At 32.3% G+C, this 20,750-nt stretch overlaps 4 protein-coding genes across 6 annotated transcripts in view; 1 reads left to right on the top strand and 3 right to left on the bottom strand.

Annotated features, from left to right (window-relative positions):
- Nucleotides 1–554: 554 nt before the first annotated feature.
- On the bottom strand, nt 555–7,023 carry LOC144844923 (uncharacterized). Of its 3 annotated transcripts, none has more exons than XM_078702034.1 (6): nt 6,826–7,023; nt 5,528–5,598; nt 4,737–5,105; nt 4,251–4,429; nt 2,785–2,830; nt 555–2,369 (listed from the first exon to the last, which is right to left on the bottom strand). In XM_078702034.1, the coding sequence occupies exons 1-6, from the start codon at nt 6,972–6,974 to the stop codon at nt 1,594–1,596; spliced, it is 1,590 nt and encodes a 529-aa protein (XP_078558160.1). In that variant the 5' UTR covers nt 6,975–7,023; the 3' UTR covers nt 555–1,593. The 3 variants fall into 3 exon arrangements, with proteins under 3 accessions (XP_078558160.1, XP_078558162.1, XP_078558161.1); XM_078702036.1 differs by having other exon boundaries at nt 4,737–4,844; XM_078702035.1 differs by lacking the exon at nt 5,528–5,598 and having other exon boundaries at nt 6,826–6,975.
- Nucleotides 3,893–20,750, top strand: part of LOC144844930 (15-hydroxyprostaglandin dehydrogenase [NAD(+)]-like) — a 57,304-nt gene continuing 40,446 nt past the window's right edge. Inside the window, exon 1 of the mRNA XM_078702043.1 lies at nt 3,893–3,947. The gene's annotated coding sequence lies outside the window, so the exon portion shown is untranslated. The remainder of the gene's footprint in view (nt 3,948–20,750) is intronic.
- LOC144844879 (uncharacterized) lies at nt 7,339–13,721 on the bottom strand. The gene is made up of 11 exons (XM_078701982.1): nt 13,653–13,721; nt 12,625–12,763; nt 12,101–12,168; nt 11,623–12,015; nt 10,882–11,351; nt 10,649–10,803; nt 10,374–10,441; nt 9,880–10,266; nt 9,316–9,461; nt 8,933–8,984; nt 7,339–8,557 (listed from the first exon to the last, which is right to left on the bottom strand). Exons 2-11 carry the CDS (start codon nt 12,732–12,734, stop codon nt 7,713–7,715), a joined length of 2,694 nt encoding a protein of 897 aa, XP_078558108.1. The 5' UTR covers nt 12,735–12,763; nt 13,653–13,721; the 3' UTR covers nt 7,339–7,712.
- LOC144844825 (uncharacterized) lies at nt 14,463–19,483 on the bottom strand. The gene is made up of 7 exons (XM_078701913.1): nt 19,414–19,483; nt 17,940–18,064; nt 17,463–17,497; nt 16,848–17,210; nt 16,589–16,740; nt 16,198–16,243; nt 14,463–15,844 (listed from the first exon to the last, which is right to left on the bottom strand). The coding sequence occupies exons 2-7, from the start codon at nt 18,062–18,064 to the stop codon at nt 14,988–14,990; spliced, it is 1,578 nt and encodes a 525-aa protein (XP_078558039.1). The 5' UTR covers nt 19,414–19,483; the 3' UTR covers nt 14,463–14,987.

The following is a 20,750-nucleotide window of genomic DNA, read 5'->3' as shown; positions in this document are numbered from 1 at the left end:
TCGTTGTTAATATACAAGTGTGGCATCCCCTTTTAGGACGTGGATTTAATAACCTACCAACTGGTTCTACGACGCTATTTTTCTGTAATTTGCAAAGGAGTGTGTAACTTGACTGAAAAACTGCGAACTTTGATGTACCGGCAGAGGGAACTTTTACAATGTACATTAGCATAATAGAAGAACAATATAAACAGGTCCATCCCAAATTACACTCATAAGCGATGTTGTTCAGGCCTTTATGGTTCGGGAGAACCCCTTGACGTTAGCATTGAACGCAAATGTGTTTACCGGCGGAATAGTTGGCTACGATCGTTTTGCCAATTACGAGCGCGCTATTATTAGAGTGTAGAGGTGCCATTTATCATACTTTTTACGTGCAAGAGTACCATTTCTAGCCAGGGGTGTCATTTAAACAAATTGTGCATTTTTGATGTGCTGGCAACAGGCTGTGGGTAGCAAAATGCCTATGGCCCGATTATTGGAGATTACTATAACGATAGTGATTATGTATGCATCATGACTATGTATTAATATGACGGTAGAAATCGCAAAGATAGCTTACCTATTTTGTTTTTATTCATATAATTCGTATGGTGTTAATATAAATCGTTATTCATTCATTCATCTTTTATTTCGGGAAAAAAAAATTCTCCATAGCTCAATAACAAATTAGTGTACATTATTATAAATATAACAAAAATATATATATAGGGCCTATAGATATATAAAAAAAAACCTACGCCACATAGTCACGTGGTTAGAACAATAGCTTTATGATACAATTACTTACACTGTCATTCATTTGAAATTAAACTATATCTAATATAGGTAATATTATTTTACCATTTCATTAACTTGTATAACTTTTATAAATCTAAGACAATAGCATTGTAATAATAAAGCAATAGAAAAACATAATTGCAGGTTGTCATGATAGATACTGGGGCCGGATTTATCAAACTTGCTTAGCAACAAAATCGTCTTAAATCCTTGATTTTGCTTAAGTCAGATCAGGGCTTCCCTGGTCAGACGCATTTATATATCTAAGCAAAAATATTTGCTTAATTTTGTATAAATATATGTTGCTTTGATTTCAGTTTAGAGCGAATGATTTTCGTATGTATTTCCGACTTTTGTGCTCTTTTTCTATTTCAAGTAATAAAAGCATAGTAACCAGAATGCGCCATCTTTTGTTGGGATTGAAAATGCGGAGATGAAATATTATAGCGCTACCATCGTTTTAAAAAAAAGCTAATGCGCACGCGTAAGCAAGAATTTTTTTTCCTAAGACATAATTTGCTGCCCTCTCGAGTTTAATTTTACGCATGCGCAAAGTAAATTTTATTTGCTTAAGCACTTCTTAAATATTTCAGCTTAAGCAAAAATAAAAGCAAATTAATATTGATAAATGCCAACCCTGGACGACAAAATATGCCAACCATTCGCCAATAAGCACAAGATTCCTTATACTGGCGCTCGTACGCAGTTAATATCAGCATTGCGTCTGTCATGTCGCATGATGTTAAGAGGAGAAAATGTCGAAAATATCATGTCATGAACATAATTATTTATGGTACGATGTGTAAACTAATTTCATGTTAAAAACGAATACGTATTGTCGTCAAAGCACTTCGCCATTTGGCCAATTTCACAAGAGGCTTCACTCTTTCCTTCGACAGCCATATAAAAGACTGGTGGTTCGACCTCTTGGTATAATGGCGATTCCGTAGATTTCTTTCTTGTATTATCATGGTTAAATGATGAGTGCGTTGGTGTCTGATTCATACGAGCCGATTTACATTCTTGACATCCTTTTCTATTGCAGCCTGACGGAATCATATGACCATGGAGATCTTTGTATACAGATACATCCATATGCCTGTTCGGTGTGCGACCAGCGTCATCAAGATCCATGTAACAATTACTCTCCTGTTTCTGATTTGTGGTATGATGTGTTGTAGCGTCAACTTCATGACCATTACACTGTGTGGTGCTGTCTAGATCGGCATATGTGTGTGCTATGGGACCTTGGGGATTCAAATTATTGGATTCCGTTTCAGAGACGTCTTCAACTTCTAAATAGGAAGATACATTATGATTCTGTCGTTGATGTTTACGTCGTTTTACTGCTAAGATCGATTTCTGGCGGTGTTCATTGACAGTCTCACCCAGACCCATGTATTCGACATCCTCGTCCATTCTTGCTACAGGTGCATTTGATAACATGTACGCGGAGCTCTCATCTTGTTCGGACTGTTTATTACTAGGCCTACTTTGGAAAGTTGGCAGTGTAGGGTAAGCGTATTCGCTGCATTCGCTCAGAGTGGGTTTGTAAGTGGCTTCTGTTACTGGTGTTGGAAGCGAACGATCTGCAAAACAAACACAATAATAACATTACTGTCGACACCATTCTAAAATATAATTAGAAAATTTGGAAATACATTGCAAAACAAAAAAATGAATACATGGTCAAGTGAGAGTTGTGGGCTGATACACGACCTCGAGACTATTATTGGATAGTCTTCTTAGAAATATACATAAGGAGAGATTAACTATCTTCAAAACCCACTACTGTACTAGGATATAATTCACGTTATTTCGATACAACGTTAAAATCAAATTTCCCTTTTTGATAAATACATTTGTGTAATTTGAATAGTTATAAAAAGCTTTGGAAATGTTTGAATAATTAATTTCGACATATGCCTGGTCTTTCAAAGTTGTTTATGTGCATTTGAAATACAATACACACTATGAATATGAGCAACGGAAGTATTTTCTTACTTGTATATTTCATTGAACCACTGATCAATAAAGACTTCTTGTGATACTGAAAGAAAAGGAAATAAACATGTTTATTATTGACATTTTAGGAAATCCTCAACCAGTCAGATGACTATAACTGTCATTGTGATTAGGGAATATAATAGTGTCATCAACGTTTAACTACAGAAGAATCCTTGATTTTCAATTCCCTGTGACGCAACGTTCGCTTCATACAACGCATGCGTAGCAATCAAAGGAAAATACCAGAACACTAAATGTACTTCCTTATATAAATTCATGAACATCCCCTGTATCCCAAGTCCGACACTTCTGGCCAATCAACGACATAATTGATGTGACGTCATCTATCAACAACTTCTTTTTACGTGAGTCAGGTCGAGTCTAAGATTACAATAGAGTGCCGTAGTAGGCCTAGTTTTCTTTTTATTCAGAAATTAAACTACGACGTGACTGATTGTTTGTATAAGGATAGTGTACCAGCTACGCGGTTTTCCGCTTACCATTACCGTTACCGTTCGTCTGTGTAAATTGGCTTTTATAATGGTTTCCTATGGTGTATTACACGCATACGTCGTGATATAGAATAATAAAACTATTTTCGGCAAAAATAGATCTTGTAACGAATGGTTGTTTAAAGATAAGATTTGTTTGTGATTTAGCATGGTGGTTTTTTCCTAGAAAGTGTGAAAGTGTTTATGCCTATACAAATATATTATCATATGTCTAATTAAATTGTATGAAGTTTTCTTTAGTATTTCAATATATCCACGGATTGCTCATTCTTCTGTATATATTATTTGATAATATGGGGTTTTAATTGGTATTGTAGTCCGAAATTCGTGTGCATTGTGTTCCTGTGGACCTAAAACTAGCCTACCAATGTACTTTTCCTAAAAGCTAATCTAAACAGAAAAAAATAAATAAAAATACTGAGAAATCTAGAATTTTCTTTTCATTAGCGAACGTACTCTTTGTTCTATTGAGCTCCATTACGTAACAACCATTGTCAATTATTTCAACGTTCCCGTTGAGGTTCATTCTTATTTAAATACTCAAATATCAGCTGTGGTCTCGCTTGCTATTCTACAGGTTTTATGAACATCCGCTTCAGAAGCAAGTTTCCCCAGAACAGCAGCCATCGGAACATCCCCGTGTAAATAGTAAGTTGAATGTATTTTTGTTATTTCAGAAAAAACATCTATATTGATAGCAAATTAGATAATGGCTACTGAATTATCATACCAGAAAAACCGGGACAGGGCCGGCGCTTTCGCACCTAAAACTTGGCATAAGGTTTCACGGTCACTCACCATCACCGCTGCGCAGCGAGTGAATGTTTTTAAATTGGGTAAGCTTGAAATTGCATTAGCACCTACAGGGCCATGTATACTTACTTTTATTTCAAGTGTCTAAAAGTGCAATATAGTTTAATAAGAATAAATTAAGCCAAAAGTAAGACAAACCTTTTGTTTATAGTAACAGCAACACGTTGTAATTATAAGAATGATTAGTACATTGATTGCCCCAGCAGCTATAATGACAATGATCAGCATTTCAATTCCTGCTGTTGGAGAAACGATTGATGTCGGCGGGATGATGGTCTCATTTGTCGGCGATGACGTAGACCCTTGTGATGCATTGGCTATATTTATTTCAAGAGAAGTTTATCTTTAATATTTAATCTTTATCGAGAGTTTGGTGTTAATTTTTGTGCATAACGTCTAATAATTTAAGATAATTTACGGTGGTTTCCGATCGTATAAAGAAAGGCCTTACCCTGACAATATTCAGCATAAAATATCTTCTTTTATAAATGTACGAATAAATTATTTAAGGCAGAATCGCTCAATGTTTGAAAAAAAACCCTTCTAATATTAAATTGGCTGTAGTTCCTAACCGACAACTTCCGACAACAGTAAGTTGTCGAGGTAGTTAAACAGTAAACTTACCTATTGTGACCGTTTTTGAACATGCATAATAATAAGTGCTAAAATGCTCACTGCAGTCTGTAGACGTGTTATGAAAATGTACCTCGTAGTAATCGGTATTTGTCCGCGCTATAACAAATGCACACAAATTGTCACTGCTTGCATTATTGAACGGTTTAAAAGCCGTACAGTCGTTATTTTCAGTAAGTAAGTTAAAGTTTCTAAACACTTTTTCAGAAGTAACAATGTTTAAACCGATGTTTAAATCAGTTCCATTAAACAACGTCATTGCAAGATGATCTATCGCCATAGGATCTTTGAATGTCACTAGTTTCCATGGTGGTTCACATTCTTGAATGGTATATTTTTTTATTTTATAACAAATTGCCTCTGAAAAAATAATAAAATAAGTATAGACAATTTAGCTTGTCAAAACAAGAACAACTATATCCAGTTGGGGCGGTGTTCGTAACAGTGTATTACCATAACTCAAATAGAATTCGAAATTATTCAATGAACACCGCCCCTATCATATCGTACATATTCAACATTCATACCACCGGTTTTTTCGTTAAGGTCAGGCGGATATTATAGGTTCAGTAATGACTAATAATTATTTGTAATCATTAAATTAATTGATATTCGAAAGAGTGTTAGTCGTATAATAAACTATAGTTGAAGTACATACATTTAATTAATCATTAATTAGGCCTGATCATTAATTAGGCCTGATCATTAATTAATTATTAATTAATCACAAGACAATGATGATGTTAATTATACCACACAAAGCGTGTAATGCAATAGTTTACCGTTTGTGTTTTTAGAAAAACATGTTGTATTCTGTTCATTAAGGTTTGTCACTGGATTTTGTACATCGGACCTGTATAGAAAAAACATATTGCAATCAAACAATCTATTCGGTACGCAACAATGAAGAGACGTGTTATAACATGATGAATGTCACAAATTCAATTTACTGTAGGCTATATAAACGATTACAATTAGAGAAAACAATATTTGTCAAAAGTTAACCGATGTTCATAAATTAGGTGTTTGGAAAGAAAATATTAAATAGACCAGGAACTTGTTTGTGGTTATGAACTTAGAGTTTATCTCCTACAGTATGTTATTAAGATCATTACTTCGTCCTTGAAAACAAACACATAATGCATCATGACTTGTAAGGATTTCCTTAGATATTGTTATCTGTAAAAAGCCAACCGCGTGATTGATTGCATTAATTCCCGGATAAGAGATTATATTTTTATTTACTTCAGAGTAATTATCCAAAAAAATATCTTAAATAAAATATGGTAGAATAGTAATACTATTGACAAATCATTGTACGATGTGCATAAGTTATTCAGGAAAGATATAGGAATAGGTCACAAAACGTTTCCGGTCCAAATAATCTATGACCGTAAACACAATTAAAGTCGAAGTTGCTGGCAGTTTTTAATCCTTGTACTGTATTACACTGGAGAAGGTGATTTATTAAAATAATAATAATGGCATTCAGAACATTCGGCAAGAAAAATAATTAACAGAATGCACAGTAAAACATAATGGCATTTGAAGAAAAAAATAATAATAATAGTAAAAAATAATACTTTTTAAATTTAGAAAAGTTCAAAATGAACAGTGCAATCTCGAGGTGGGTCTATGCATCTCCAGATTCAGCTTAAAGTACAATATTCTATTTTCTAAATGATAACATGCGTTAATTGCGAGATTCATTCTTGATATCCATGCAGTATTATAGGCATATTAGGCATGAGAAGAAAATATTGACATCATTTGAGTGTCTAATCAAACATACTATAGACAAACATTTAATAAACCCATGATGAAATTTCAATTGACAAACAATGTCTATTTCCATATTCGCATCTAAAGCCTTGTCTACACTATCAAGCTTTATGTGAAAAAATGTGATGTGCCCATATGGACATGATGATGTCACATCACTACCATGTTTGGGCATATCACTTCCATATTTGGGCACATCACACTTTTTTGTCCAACTAGTTTTATAGTGTAGATCATGGAGAAATAAGTTAACTTATTTCTCCATGTGTAGATAGAGCTTTACATTCAAGACACTTACCAACATCGTCTGGTAACATGGATTGTCTGCAGACCACAGTTACATCTTAAAACAATGCTCAGGCCTATAATAACAAGCGTCAACAATTTCACCGAATCATACCGACCTGTGGCTGACATGGCTTCAAGCCTCAAACGAGAGTAGACCATCTTCTGCTACCGAACAAGTCTTTAGGCCTACAGTTATAAAACCAACCGCATTACGTGGTTTAAAGAATTTCGGAATACGAATTCGAAACGGAAATGACGTAATGTTTGATTGATAATACCTATACTGTTTAAGATAAGGTGAACGATTCTGTATAGGGTGTGTAATATCCGAAATCTAAAGCGTCACGGTAAAAAAGGTACTAATCATGTGGAGATGAAACCATGGAGGAAATATCTATACAATTTTCCAGATTTAACATTTGTGATATTTTAATTACCAGAATTACAACATTTCCTTTGATTGATTGATTTATATGATTGTTGTGAAAAGGAAATTGTACAATCTTTAACTATTTTACTAAGTTTTACTACTATATGTTCTGCACTACATTATAGTGAGTTTTCATTACACCAATCTCATTACACAGACTATGTTATGAGCTGGTAGTTAAGCTTGCATTCCGATCTTGATGGAAAAACACTGAAACATATGTATACTTAAAAGAAATAAAATTCATAATACCACAAGTTCCAGTTTATGTTTATTAAAAGCTATAAAAGTCATATAACTGAAAAATGATCCATTAAAATAGAAATAAATACTATAGAAAGTCGTAATTATTTAATTAATGAAAGGTTTTCATCATTAACAATCCAATAATTATTGTTATCGTTTAGTGATACTGTACATGTAAGCTTCATTGTAACCGGCTTCTAATTCAAACTGGTGTATCTTTCCTAATTTGCCATAGAAATGTAGTCATCATTAGGCGTAGGTTCCAGTGATATGTAAGTCGATTCCAGATTTGTTTCGTTTACTACTTTAACTGTATTTGTTAAATCGGTATACGTAGATGGAGTTAGGCCTTGGCTATCTTGTTCTAAAGCTGTATATGTATTGATATCAGTAGGATTTAACGTTGTGTAAGCGGGTAATGCTTCCCTCTCAGCAGAGTTTAAATTTGTCGATTCTGGAAATAATGCTCTATTTACGATATCGTTGCACTTCTCTTTTTGCGTTGATGAATCGTCACTGGTAGCTATCGGAGTGAGATACAGGTCATCATTATGCGCATGACCAGAATTAAAGTTCGATTTCATGTAACCATCCTGATCTAAGTGGTTCGTCTCATTTACATGGTTAACTTTGTCGTCATGACTGAAGTTAATACTACCATCTTGACTTCGGTAATGTACTCTATCCTGTGTTTGTCTATGTATATCCTGTGACGAGTGGAACTTACGTACCAAATCATCAGTATTATTAAAACCAGACTGAGAAGACGTTAAATACTTCCTCTTTATTGAAGCATTGGCATCGACTTCAGACTGTATTTTTGTTTGATATGGTAACGTACTCCATTTATTTTCTGCCACTCTTTGAGGCACCAATCGTTGAAGGGATCGCGTTTGTGGAAGAAATTGACCACCCTCAAAGTGCAATGCACTTTCGGAACGTGATCGGAGAAGATCTGTATATAGGCCATTATCGTTGATGGCAGCATATAAAGGCTCCGGTTCATATGGATATTCATATGTTGCGTTGGCAATGCCACTTTGCATCGGAATAACAACACCTTCATCTGAAAAAGAAGAAAACATTTGAATTCAATTGTTCCTATTCCACGATTTTACAAATAATGGATGCTAATTAAAATGCCTAAGTATGTGGTACGATGACGATAAACAGAAAAATAGTTTTTTTAGATTTTTTTTTTAAACTAAAATAAAATAAATTATAAAAGGTTTCATTCTAAAAATAAGAATCAATTTTCTTCATCAATCAAAATATTTCACAAATCTAGTCAACTAATGACGTCAAGATCAATTCAAATCGTGAATGCTATCCTTCTTATTTACCATGACATCATGTGATGATCTGAACATATTATTTCTATCGAAGACAGAAATGTTATGAGTTCTAGGAGAAAAACTGTGTTTGGTTGTTTGAAACTTACTAAAGCCTTTTCCATGAGCGGGTATTTCTGGTGTAGTTTGATGGGTCTTTCTCTAAATAAAGTAAAAATAATAAACACAAATAAGTTCCTAAGTTAAAAATCAGATCATAGTTAAATTCACAATGATTGATAATGTAGATATACATTATAAAACCTATTGTAAAGCTTTTCAATTTGAGATATGAATTTTATATATATTATATTTTCGTCTATAAATAACTGCCACAACATCTAAATCAAATTGTTAAGTCTGTTCCTCAATGCTAGTCTAAGTTCCAAAAACCATTGGCATACATGGCGGGTAATAACTATACTTGAGCAGCAAAATAATCGAAACGCCTACTGGTGGCGCTACATACACAAACAATCACAATTATTCTAACCTCTTTGAATTTTCCGTAGCAGAAACAACCAAGCGACAATACTATAACAGCCAATACAGACACGGCGATTACCATCACTATTAGAGAAACAGAGAACGTATCTGTCGACGCTTGGATATCGGATGAATCGGTGGTGTAAGTGAACGCTGGTGGAAAGAATTTAAAATATTTATTTTAAAGAATGTTAATGTTTTTTCCTGATAGGTTATGATAGAAAACCTTTCTATCAATGTCTTCCGCAAGAGGTTTAACCTCTGTAGGCTTTACCATTACCAAGTCCTCTCCTCCCACATCGTAACGTAACATGTCTAAAGTTCTAGCAAACTAGTTTGGCAAAAAAAGTGTGATGTGCCCAAACATGGTAGTGATATGCCCAAATATGGTAGTTATATGACATCATCATGTCCATATATAAGCACTTCACATTCACATTGAGTTTGAGAGTGTACACAGAGCTTTGCTTTATCCTGAATCAAACCAACCATATCCGTAATAATAACTCTACATCTCTGAGAATGTCATGAATAAGGAGATTCTTTTTCTGATTAATTAATTAAGTTTTACCTTTTGTTGTTAATTCCTGTGGCTTGACAGATGTGAAACAAGCAACTTTATCATCCTTAGAACTTGTGCACGGCTTATCCTTAGAAACTTTATAAATCTCCATGTGGTACCCATCTTCGTAAATCTCAAAAGTGGCACATCCGTTTTTCTTCATCATTACGTTTGAATGAATCGTTTGATTCACACAATCGGATGTAAATTTATTGATAAACTGTTTAGCCTTCATGTCTAATTCCATCTTAATTGTAAATCTTGAGTTTGGTGTCAGATGATATTTAGCTTTAGTGATAATGTAGTCAAACTCTTGTTTATTATGAATTATTGATTTTGTCCATTCTTCTCCGCATTCTTGAAAGTTATCCTCAAATTTGTAGCATCTTCGTTTATCTAAATATTGATATCAACAGTAAATTATATTCTAGTTTTTATTAATTTTTGTGAAAAAAATGTCCATATCGGATTATTTTGTTTAAAAAAAGAACAAACCGGTTTACCTAAATTATCGCTATTATAGCATAGATCATTCCTTCCTATACGTTCGATATTTGGTGAAACTTGTGTCCTGAAATAAAAATAGAAAACACAAATTGTGAGAATTTTTATAATTTGAAATCTTAAATTATAAATGTAGTATTACTGTAGCTTTTCAATGTTACTATTAAATTAATTAAATAACATAAGAGTCACATTCTAAAACGTTATTTTATAATAAATAATTTGTTCCGATGGTTTTGAAACATTTAATAAATTAAGTATATACAATACTTACCAACAACTATCTATTTCGGCAATTACATTTGCATTAGTCGACTCCTTCTTTATCTTCATGGTATAATCAGTTGATAGACGAAGATAGCTAGTTGGTATATCACTAGTATAAAACCTGTTGGGATGTTTTAAACCACTGGTAGTAACGTCTGTAGATAGAGAAATAGAGCTAGTTAGTCTACTGGTGTAGAACCTGTTGGTAATTGTTGAACCGCTGGTGGTAGCGTCAGTATACAGAGGAAGAGAGCTAGTTGGTAAACTACTTGTGTATAAACTGTTGGTATTTGTTGAACCGCTGGTGGTAAATTCTGTAGACAGAGGAAGAGAGCTAGTTGGTAGACTACTTGTGTAGAACCTGTTGGTATTTGTTGAACCACTGGTTGTAACTTCTGTAGACAGAGGAAGAGAGCTAGTTGGTAGACTACTTGTGTAGAACCTGTTGGTATTTGTTGAACCACTGGCTGTAATTTCTGTAGACAGAGGAAGAGAGCTAGTTGGTAGACTACTTGTGTAGAACCTGTTGGTATTTGTTGAACCACTGGTGGTAACGTCTGTAGACAGAGGAAGAGAGCTAGTTGGTAGACTACTTGTGTGTAAACTGTTGGTATTTGTTGAACCGCTAGTGGTAACTTCTGTAGACAGAGGAAGAGAGCTAGTTGGTAGAATACTGCTGTAGATACTTGTTGAACCACTAGTAGTAATGTCTGTTTTAAATTGTAAACGATTTTAAACGATAATATTATTATTGCACAGACCAAAACTAACGAGATTTGTATCCATCCATGGAACCATTAGTTAATATTATTAACGTCATTAATATTATTCCATTCTCCCATTAGGCCTTGCTAAAAAAAATGTTTTTTATTTATTTTTAAAATACAGTTAAATGGTGACAATTGTTATTGACACAATGTTTCGTTAACATTAATTAGTTTTTAAACTTATGGTTTCAGAACATAGAAAGAAATACGTTACCATAAACAGTTCTCATTGTAGTCGGTTGAATAACATCGGCGAGGCACAGAAGATAATCGTCAGATTGTCTTTGACAAGAAACTTTTTTACCAATTCTAAAAATGTTCATCTTATAACCGTCTTGATCAATTTCAAAGGTAGCACATAAAATAGTCTTCTTTGACACGTTCTTTGAAACTTCTTGGGAAACACACTCCGAAGTAAATGATTTCAGAAACCGCTGTAATCTTATTTCCAATTCCATCCGAACTGTAAACGTCGAGTTGGGTGTAAGAAGATATTTGGCTGTTTCGACGACATAGTTAAAGTTGTTCATGTTGCTTACCACTGGTTCTTTCCAACCATTTCTACATTTATCCGTATCGTTTTGGAACATAAAGCACAATGGTTCATCTAAAAATAAATAATTATTATTTGCTGTGCTGAATAAATTGATATTATTGTTTAGATTTATTTTTTTAATAATGTCACAATTTACCTGTATTTTGATTTCTGTAGCATGCATTCGCCTTATCCACATTCTCGATACGATCTGAATTGTCTTCCCTTTAAAGTCAAACAAGGTTTTAAAGAAAAATTATTCGCAATGAGTCGATCATACTTTTGTATTTTGCATTCATTAAACATTTTTTGTCTTATGTTTTAAGATGACGGTAATTTTTAGTTTAGCTTAGCTTAATATGTCGGTCGGTCGGTTGGTCGGTCGGTAAACACTTACTTGAGCACGCGACTGCAGCCATGTATATGGCCTTGTTAAATTACATTGTCGTGTATTTTATTATCAATCAAATAATATACAATGTGTTATTTTTTATGATTAGATATATTAAAGGCAAGGTTAACAAAGCACTAAAATATAGAAGCAATCTAAGAAAATCATACTTTCAGCAAATACACAGAACGGCCAAATTTCCCCAAAAGTTAGACTCGTCTATTCAGGCTAAATGTGTATTTTGGTGATTCTAACTAATGTTGTTAAATTAACAAGTTATAATAACTAACCAACAACTACTAGAAAGAGTGGCAACGTCCATCGCTGCTGCCAATTTATCTGTACTCAGAACATTACAAAAGAAAACCAATAGCAGAGGCAAAAGACTGACAAGTTTCATCTTGACTTCAAGATGTCTTTTCACATTGGCTGAAAACAAATTATATATAAATTATTAAATTAAATGTGATACTACAAATAATTAATTTATGATGATAATTATTTTGACAACAAATTCCAAATAAGCAAATTATTAATTAATACAACGAGTGCTGTATATTTACTGAATGTTTTTGTGCAAAATCTGACAAAAATATAATCATTGTCATGATTTTTTACTTTATTGTATTGCACCGTGCTTTTAGCCTCAGAATAGCACACATTTATAAATGTATTTTATGGAAATTATATAATAGGCCCTAAAATGGAATTTAATTTAATTGAGTTTCTAACATAATCTAAAATTATAATTATTATGAAACTTATATAATGCCAATAATCATTTGTAGTCATAGACTCAGATTCAGGTATCTGTTTATGTGTTTCTGGTGGTTTCAAAAATTTTCTTTGTGATTTATTTAACAAAAGAGTAAAATACTGAGTTTACATTTTATGATTGTCTGCCATTACTGTTTCACAATAAACTATGTCGTCATCCCTTGTTGAATTAATGGTGGTAATGATTTGTTAAAGGATAATTACTGTCTTCGTAACTTTATGTTTTATAAATATTTCTGTCATGCTACCAGTCAGATTTTAGCACAAACATGTATTAATATACAGTATTCTATGTATTCAAATCAAAATAGGATATACGGTCGCCCTTACTGGCAGATTATATGCCTACATTAGTACTGTGATCTGAGGCCAATTCGCTGAGTTGATCAGCTGTTAGGCCTACAGTAGCATAAATACTTTTGTAGACTGTTTTTTCATCTGTCCAGCTCACATAATATGATAAAGGTGAACATCACAAAATACAGGATAACGCTGTAATTTTGATATTTACTAGTTGAACAATAAAAAGTGACATACTTACTAAATATCTGTATATTCAAAGGTTTTTCTGTTCCTTGATGAGTTTTTTAGTTATTACGATGTTGGTTTCTACACTTTCAGTGCCATGCAAAGGAAGTAATACGGAACAATCAAACGCCTAATGCCATAATACAAGGACAAACTACCGGAACTGACGAACTTAGGCCCACTACCAATATGGAAATCAGTGTTGTCATTTTTTGCCATTCTCTGGGACCTAGTTAACTATTCACTTTTCCTCATATACTAATGGTTTTAGCATAATGTAGCAATACAAATAATGATTATTATACAATAAATCATAATGCATTGCTATTTGTTTGTGAATGTATTGTATTTTATTTCTTTATCGATACGTCTGATAATCCATACTGATCAGCTTTGAGTTAAACAAATTAAAATGAATACAACAATAAAATAAAATAATTTAATATAAATGAAATTTCTTATTTCTTCTTTTTTTTGATAATTATAGAATGTCAAGATAATTTTGCCTAGTCCGCTGACAGCTAAAACACTTCCGTTAGAATAACTTACAATTGTCCTTGGCTCATATAATATGCATATAACACGGAAACCACGTCGCCGATTTTTCTAAACGTTTGTGATCATAATACGTTTAATATAGAGAATTGAATAATAAACATTATTACAAAGATTTCGGAATGTGTGTCGATTCAGAGATTTTGTATTATTCGAAAACATTCCAAATTCTTAAATTTAGGATGTCGATCGTCGCAATACGTTAAAATGACTCTATTAAATAACATTTTTCTTTCATTACTTTAATAAACAAACGTGGCACTTGAATTAATGTAGCAGCAGATAGGCATACGCATTTCATTGTTTTTTTAACTACTTATTATTATATATTTACTTATAATTAATTAAAATGTAGATATATTTACATGTAGTATCATTACTGTTTTTACAAGCTAATTTATATACATAAAAAACAGAAATGGCATTTGTACAATTTAACTATGGTATGGAACAACTAACTAAATATAGATGGGTGCGAAGATAAATTAGTATTTTGATATATGTTAACAGTGTTACTGTATACTTTGTTATACTTGTTGTCGCTTTTGTTTGCTGATGTACTGTACCGGTACGTACACTCTCTTTTTTAAATCAAATTTGCAGGTGATGACGATTATTAGTATATCCTTAAATTTAAATTACATATCACATCCGCCATATCACTATAGTCAAGTTCATATTATTATGACATTGCTTTGTTTTGTAAAATATAAACATATATATATTTATTATTAACATTAGGTCATTAGAGACAATTCATGATCCACAGGCTCTCTATTCGCAAAATGCTTATTTAACTATTTTGTATCGATCCTGTTATGTTGTCAACCGCCTTGTGAATGTCAGTATCCTGTGCAACAGGTTCAGGAACCTCCTTCGTTTCGTTACCGTCCTTCTCAAGTAGGAAGTAATCATGATTCAAGTCGTTTTGTGGATGTGGTTCAACTTCATCAGTGTCAACAGAACGAACGTTTATGGGTTTATGCTCAGACGTTTCAACAACATTATTGTCAAGTGATTTCAGTTCATAACTTTCAACAGTACGATCACAAATAGTTTTATCTTCACACTTTTCAACAGTACGATCAGATGGTTTATCCTTGTTATTTTCAATAGAGGCACAGTCCACAAATTCAGGTTCAACAGTAACTGTGTGTGTTACATCGTTTTCTTCGAGAACATAATAATCCGGTTTTAACTCACTGTATTCTCCATCTATGTCGGAACATGTTATTGAACTTCGGAGGTGATGAGTCACTTTGTCGTTGTCAACATCGTCACCAGACTGACCAACGTTCTCTAAGGGAACACATGGTAGTTTGTCAATAACCTCGCTATTTTTTCCATTTTTTGAAATTTCATTACCTTCTTTTGCGATTCGTTCACCTCCATCTTTCATGAGAGGCATGTAGTTTGATTTAGCAGACGTAGCCTCTAAAGATTGTTTAACTTTTTCCATGTCTGGGTAAGAATAATCTGATGCTTTTCTGATATCACTCTTGGTTATACTATGGTATCGAGGAATGTCTAAAGACTCATGACTTAAGTACATATAGTGGCTTTCATCTTTCCATTTATCAAATTCAGCGCTATCAGCTTTTGAAAATCTATGATTAATTTTCTCATTAGGAACTCTAGGAAGAGGACGGTCTGAAATTATGAATAATACTATAAATAAGAAACGAAACGATAATATTAATATTAAAGATTATACATTTTAAAATATACAGTCAAAAATGAAGATTCAGCAATTGGTAATTCACCGCTTGTAATATCATGTTATTGGTAAACGAACATTGACACAATTTAAAGTAGGTCACAACAAAGGAAGTTGATGTCAGTTTTTTCAGCCAAAAACTTCTATAGATAATTTATAATAATGTATAACAGTATTAGTATCTTCAACTAACCATTGAAGACCTATGTTTTATTGGTATTTCCAATTTAAAACTTAATAATGTCATACTAAAATACCGCTGAATTGAATATGTATCGATACTCACTTGATGGGTTTCGAGACAGCGAATTATGACCATTTGTCATCCTAGACTAAAAATGAAATATAAAATGTAGTTTAGTAATGATAATAACTGTAACCATTTGGCTTCGATTTTTTTTTTTTACTTTTAAAGTATCAGAATAACCTACAGACAATTGTATTATTTTATTTTTATTCAAATTTGAGTGAATTATACAATGTAAATATACATTATAAATTTAATACAAACTACAATTGTACAATTAGGCTATGCCCTATATAAAATTTGATTTTAGAAGTACAGTATTGGCTGTTATATAAAATCAAAATAATGGAAATTTATTGCATGAAACATTCGAATGCTATTACAAATATTGTTAGATTAAAATAGAAGAAAAACATTTTTTCAAACTTACTCGTTTCAATAAGAACGAGACAAGAAAAGCAACAACTATCATTATAAGAAAATTAGCAGAAACTGCGACGATAATGATAATCTCAATGCTGATTGGTGATCCATCCATTGGCTCTTCTGTTGTAGCTTTTCTCGGAGAGTTTGTTGGTTTTTCTTGAAGAAGAAAAAAAAACAAAATAGATTGTGAAAAGTATGATATCTCCACATGCCTTTCATTGTTTTCCCGGCCCTTGTTTGCAAAATTTAAAAAAATTACCTACCTGTACCAACATATTTATCTCTTTTGCATACGGTAACGTCTGTAGCAACTTTGGGACACTCGTTATGATACCAGATACAGTAACCCCTTAACGCACGATTTAAGTAAACCACAGCGCACGAGTCTTGAGACAAAGTTAGCGTTTCCAATCCAAGACAGTTTTCATTACTTTGAAAGAATAGCAAGCCAGATTTTGTGTTTTTGTTAACTTTAAGCCTCATTGTACACGACGCCTGAGTAGCGAATTCGCTTCGGGCCAAAGTTGCTATACGTTCTAGTTCGTGTTCTCTGTGAATTGTAGGTTTTTTCCATGGTGATGAACATTTGTTTGTACCTTCATGCAAATCATAGCAGAATTTGTGACCTGTAGTATAAAAATAAAAAATACTAAAACACAACTCACTCAACAACTATAATAAATCGACATCAACAAACATGATTGTGCTTACTATATTAACATGTAGGCGTATTATATAGAATTTCAGATTGCATAATTTTTTTTTTAGATTAAATATTAAATGATTGAAGTTTAGGATTTAAAACTCATAAACGTTTCACAAATAACACCACGAATTATTTATAATACTTAACAATAATAATAATACTTATAACTTACTACATTCATCCATTGGAGAATTTGGAAATTCCCTCCTGAAAATATAAAATGTTTTCATTTATTAAAGACAAAACAATAACTGACATTAATCTTGTAAGTAAAAATAAGGCCTCAGTGGCCTCGTTTAAACAAATAATTAATGTTTCCGTGCCTAAATGCTTGTCATAAGCAATATTGTTTAGAAAAAAGATAGTGAGACCTTGGGTGGTAGTTGGAAAAATAAAATAACAGTAAATGAAAGGAAGGAACGTTTTATAATGACCACGTATGTAACATTAGAATGTATGTATGTTTTTCTTCTGCAGCTGAAGCGTAGAAACCCCTTAGATACTAATTTTAGAAGAATTTTACATTACAGCATTTATTAAGAATATTATTAAATAATAAATTTTATTATGAGATTATTATCGAAAATGACTTGTATACATAGCATAAAGTATTTCATATACAATATTCCATATTTATGCTTATACTGACCAACACGTTGCATTTGGTTGAGTTGAGTAAATTGGAGTGCAATTAACAGCTTGACCTCCCAATGATGATACTCGCTTAATTAATAAGCCGAAAATAACAACCGAAACTATTCTATGCCAATCCATCTGAAAAACAAGTAAATCGTCAATTTTATTATACGTCATGTTGATATTTTTGTTACTGGTTTATGTTAAGTCGAAGAACCGAATTTGTATCTCCCCGATTTGTTCCCGTCATCTTCAATCGCTTATATTATTGTTTTTTTTGTTTGTTTTTTATTTTGGCTATATCACCAAGAACATAACAGTTTCACTGATTTAATTACTAATGTCAATAATTATTAATCTGTCACGTTTTTGTTTTTGTTTTATGTTTCGCCTAAGTGAAAGTGGAGATAATTATAGTGACTGATATTGACATTTTAAGTTAGAATGCTTTCATATTCATGCTGACCGAAATTATACACATTTATAGATACTTTCTTTATTGAATATGATAACCCTGGAATTCATGTACGTTAAAAGGCCCCTAATACTCGATAATTGATCATTTATGGTTCATCGTTTCTTTTTCATGTCAGGGCTAATTCTGCGAAGGAAAAGGATGTTTCAAATTATTGAACTTCTGGGCCACAAATCTCCTTCCTTCTACTTAATTCTGCAGAAAAATAATTAGATCTTATTTCCTCTTATCTGCACACGCTCAAGTCAGTTTGGTTAAACATACAGAATCAATTTATCTCCAGTGTTATTTTCAAGGATAGTTGAAAGACTTAATTTGAATATTTAAAATACAATAACTTTTATAGTTTGATTGAAATTTGGTTTTGTAATTATTATTATAATTATTATTCCACGAATCGAAAAAATATAGGAAGCTTTATTTTATAAAATACTTTCTCTAGTTTTTGCAATTAGTATCTTTAACAAATATATTATTATGTTAATTATATCATGTATATTCATACAATAACCTAAACAAATCTGTTTTGTCTTGTCTTTTTACTAGACCATATTAAAATGAATAGTTCGTAACTGAAAAAGCTGGTAAAATATCAAATCAGTACTTTGAAAACGTAACGATAAGAAACAATGTGTGAGAAAAAGAAGTAATAACAACCAAGATTGGAACTACTGTAGCCCCTGCTTGATAGCATTAGATCATCCATTTTGTATAATTCAAGCAAGATCAATTTGGCCTGCCTCCTTGGTTCATATACTTAGTTTGAAAGCATCGAATGGTTAAATGAATTCACGACCAAGAAAACTCTGTCCACTACCAAAGTAGGGCGGTTAAACAACAACACAATTCATCATTATTCGTCAGAATTGCGTGCATGAAGTATGCTACAATTTTATTGTTTTCAAAATAATACTTATGTAATTATTTGTCAATAATTATATAAATCTTCTTAACTATTAAAACTCATATCTAAATAATATATTTTTTATTTGAAAATATAACAAATTCTTACCTTATTTGACAGTTTGTTCTGCTGCTTTCACATGAAGCATTTCAGGACATTTCAACGTACTAAATGAAACATCAGTAGTTTATGACGATTTGAACATCTTTTGGACGGCTGTAGTTTTTGACGTCATAATTTGCGTCTTCCTACAGTGCAAAATGACTCAATGCTCGTAGTTTGTGCCCTTCGGACTCGCCATACTTAATTAGATCATGCTTGGATGTTAGCCCTACAATTGACTGACTGACGGCAGGATTGAAATAGACCTTCACCGCAAGTCATTTCTTGGTAAACTGACCTGTACAAAAAGATCAGTATTTGGCGTTAAACATGAAAGTATATAATTTGTACAAAATAATTATATTTAGGTTTAGTCGTTTAGTTTTATACTAAATTAAAAAGTAAATTGAAATATTCTTATTGACGCCAATCTAAACTAATTGACACAGACATAAATTTGACATTACGTAATGTATGTAGGCCTACTACGTTTGTTAAGGTCTGGTATACTGACACAATTTGAAGCTGATACATTAAACAATTAATATTCGTAATTCAGCACACATATTAATATAATAAATACATAATATAATTTTAAGGTGCAAGATACTTCGTGTTTCTTGTTGTATCAACGCAGGGCGAAGGCCTCCCCAAGCTGATTCCATCTCATCACGGTCTGGTGTTTCTTTTCCATATTCGCGACCTTAATATTAATATATAGATAAACCAATAATTAACCGTTTAATTTAACGTATATTCATGAATTACCGTACTGGCATGCAGTTATTAGGTGAGACACCATTTTTAACCCCTTGCTAAATTTCATTTTTATAAGAACATTCTTCAGTTAATTTACGTTTAGTTTATTATTTTTACTGAAAGGCTACCCTACTAAAAGAAAACGAAATGAATAAATAAGTTATAAAAATACGTTTTCCATATTCTTCCAAATTTTAATAGTTTTTGTTCTGAAAATTATCTTTCGAAATTGTCATCTTCAGTTTGATTTTGATGACGTTATCATACCAAAAAAAAAGAATATAATGTGGGTAATGTTTATGCTACACTGTCACTGTATATAAATTATTTACAAACACAATAGACAATTCAACATTATGCTTCAAGTATGGCGTACACCGTTTGTTTCGCCCTCATGCATTAATTGACGTGCATGTTGCGTGTGTGTGTCTTTTTTAATTAAATGCCAGTAAAATCACAAAGATCACCTATAATTCGTCAAAGTGATGAATTAAATTGTTATTCACATTTATTGCAAATTTAATGCGCACGATAATACATTACGTGACAGTAAGGAATTAACTTATCTTAAAATGTAATCCATG

Source organism: Antedon bifida, chromosome 6, assembly GCF_963402885.1.
Source record: "Antedon bifida chromosome 6, ecAntBifi1.1, whole genome shotgun sequence".
Classification (NCBI taxonomy): Eukaryota; Metazoa; Echinodermata; class Crinoidea; order Comatulida; family Antedonidae; genus Antedon; species Antedon bifida.
The sequence above is the reverse complement of the archived record's forward strand: the minus strand, read 5'-3'. Positions and strand labels throughout refer to the sequence as shown.

Excerpts from the sequence above, each read along its gene's own strand:
- LOC144844923 (XM_078702034.1), bottom strand. The coding sequence starts at position 6,974 with ATGGTCTACTCTCGTTTGAGGCTTGAAGCCATGTCAGCCACAGGTCGG. Across the intron at positions 5,599-6,825 it reads CATGTTACCAGACGATGTTG|GTCCGATGTACAAAATCCAG; the intron begins GTAAGTGTCTTG and ends TTTTCTATACAG. Across the intron at positions 4,430-4,736 it reads TTCAAAAACGGTCACAATAG|CCAATGCATCACAAGGGTCT; the intron begins GTAAGTTTACTG and ends AAATAAATATAG.
- LOC144844879 (XM_078701982.1), bottom strand. The coding sequence starts at position 12,734 with ATGAAACTTGTCAGTCTTTTGCCTCTGCTATTGGTTTTCTTTTGTAAT. Across the intron at positions 10,442-10,648 it reads GCCGAAATAGATAGTTGTTG|GACACAAGTTTCACCAAATA; the intron begins GTAAGTATTGTA and ends TTTTTATTTCAG. Across the intron at positions 8,985-9,315 it reads GCTACGGAAAATTCAAAGAG|AGAAAGACCCATCAAACTAC; the intron begins GTTAGAATAATT and ends TACTTTATTTAG.
- LOC144844825 (XM_078701913.1), bottom strand. The coding sequence starts at position 18,064 with ATGGATTGGCATAGAATAGTTTCGGTTGTTATTTTCGGCTTATTAATT. Across the intron at positions 17,211-17,462 it reads TTCTCCAATGGATGAATGTA|GTCACAAATTCTGCTATGAT; the intron begins GTAAGTTATAAG and ends TTTATACTACAG. Across the intron at positions 15,845-16,197 it reads GCTGTCTCGAAACCCATCAA|ACCGTCCTCTTCCTAGAGTT; the intron begins GTGAGTATCGAT and ends TCATAATTTCAG.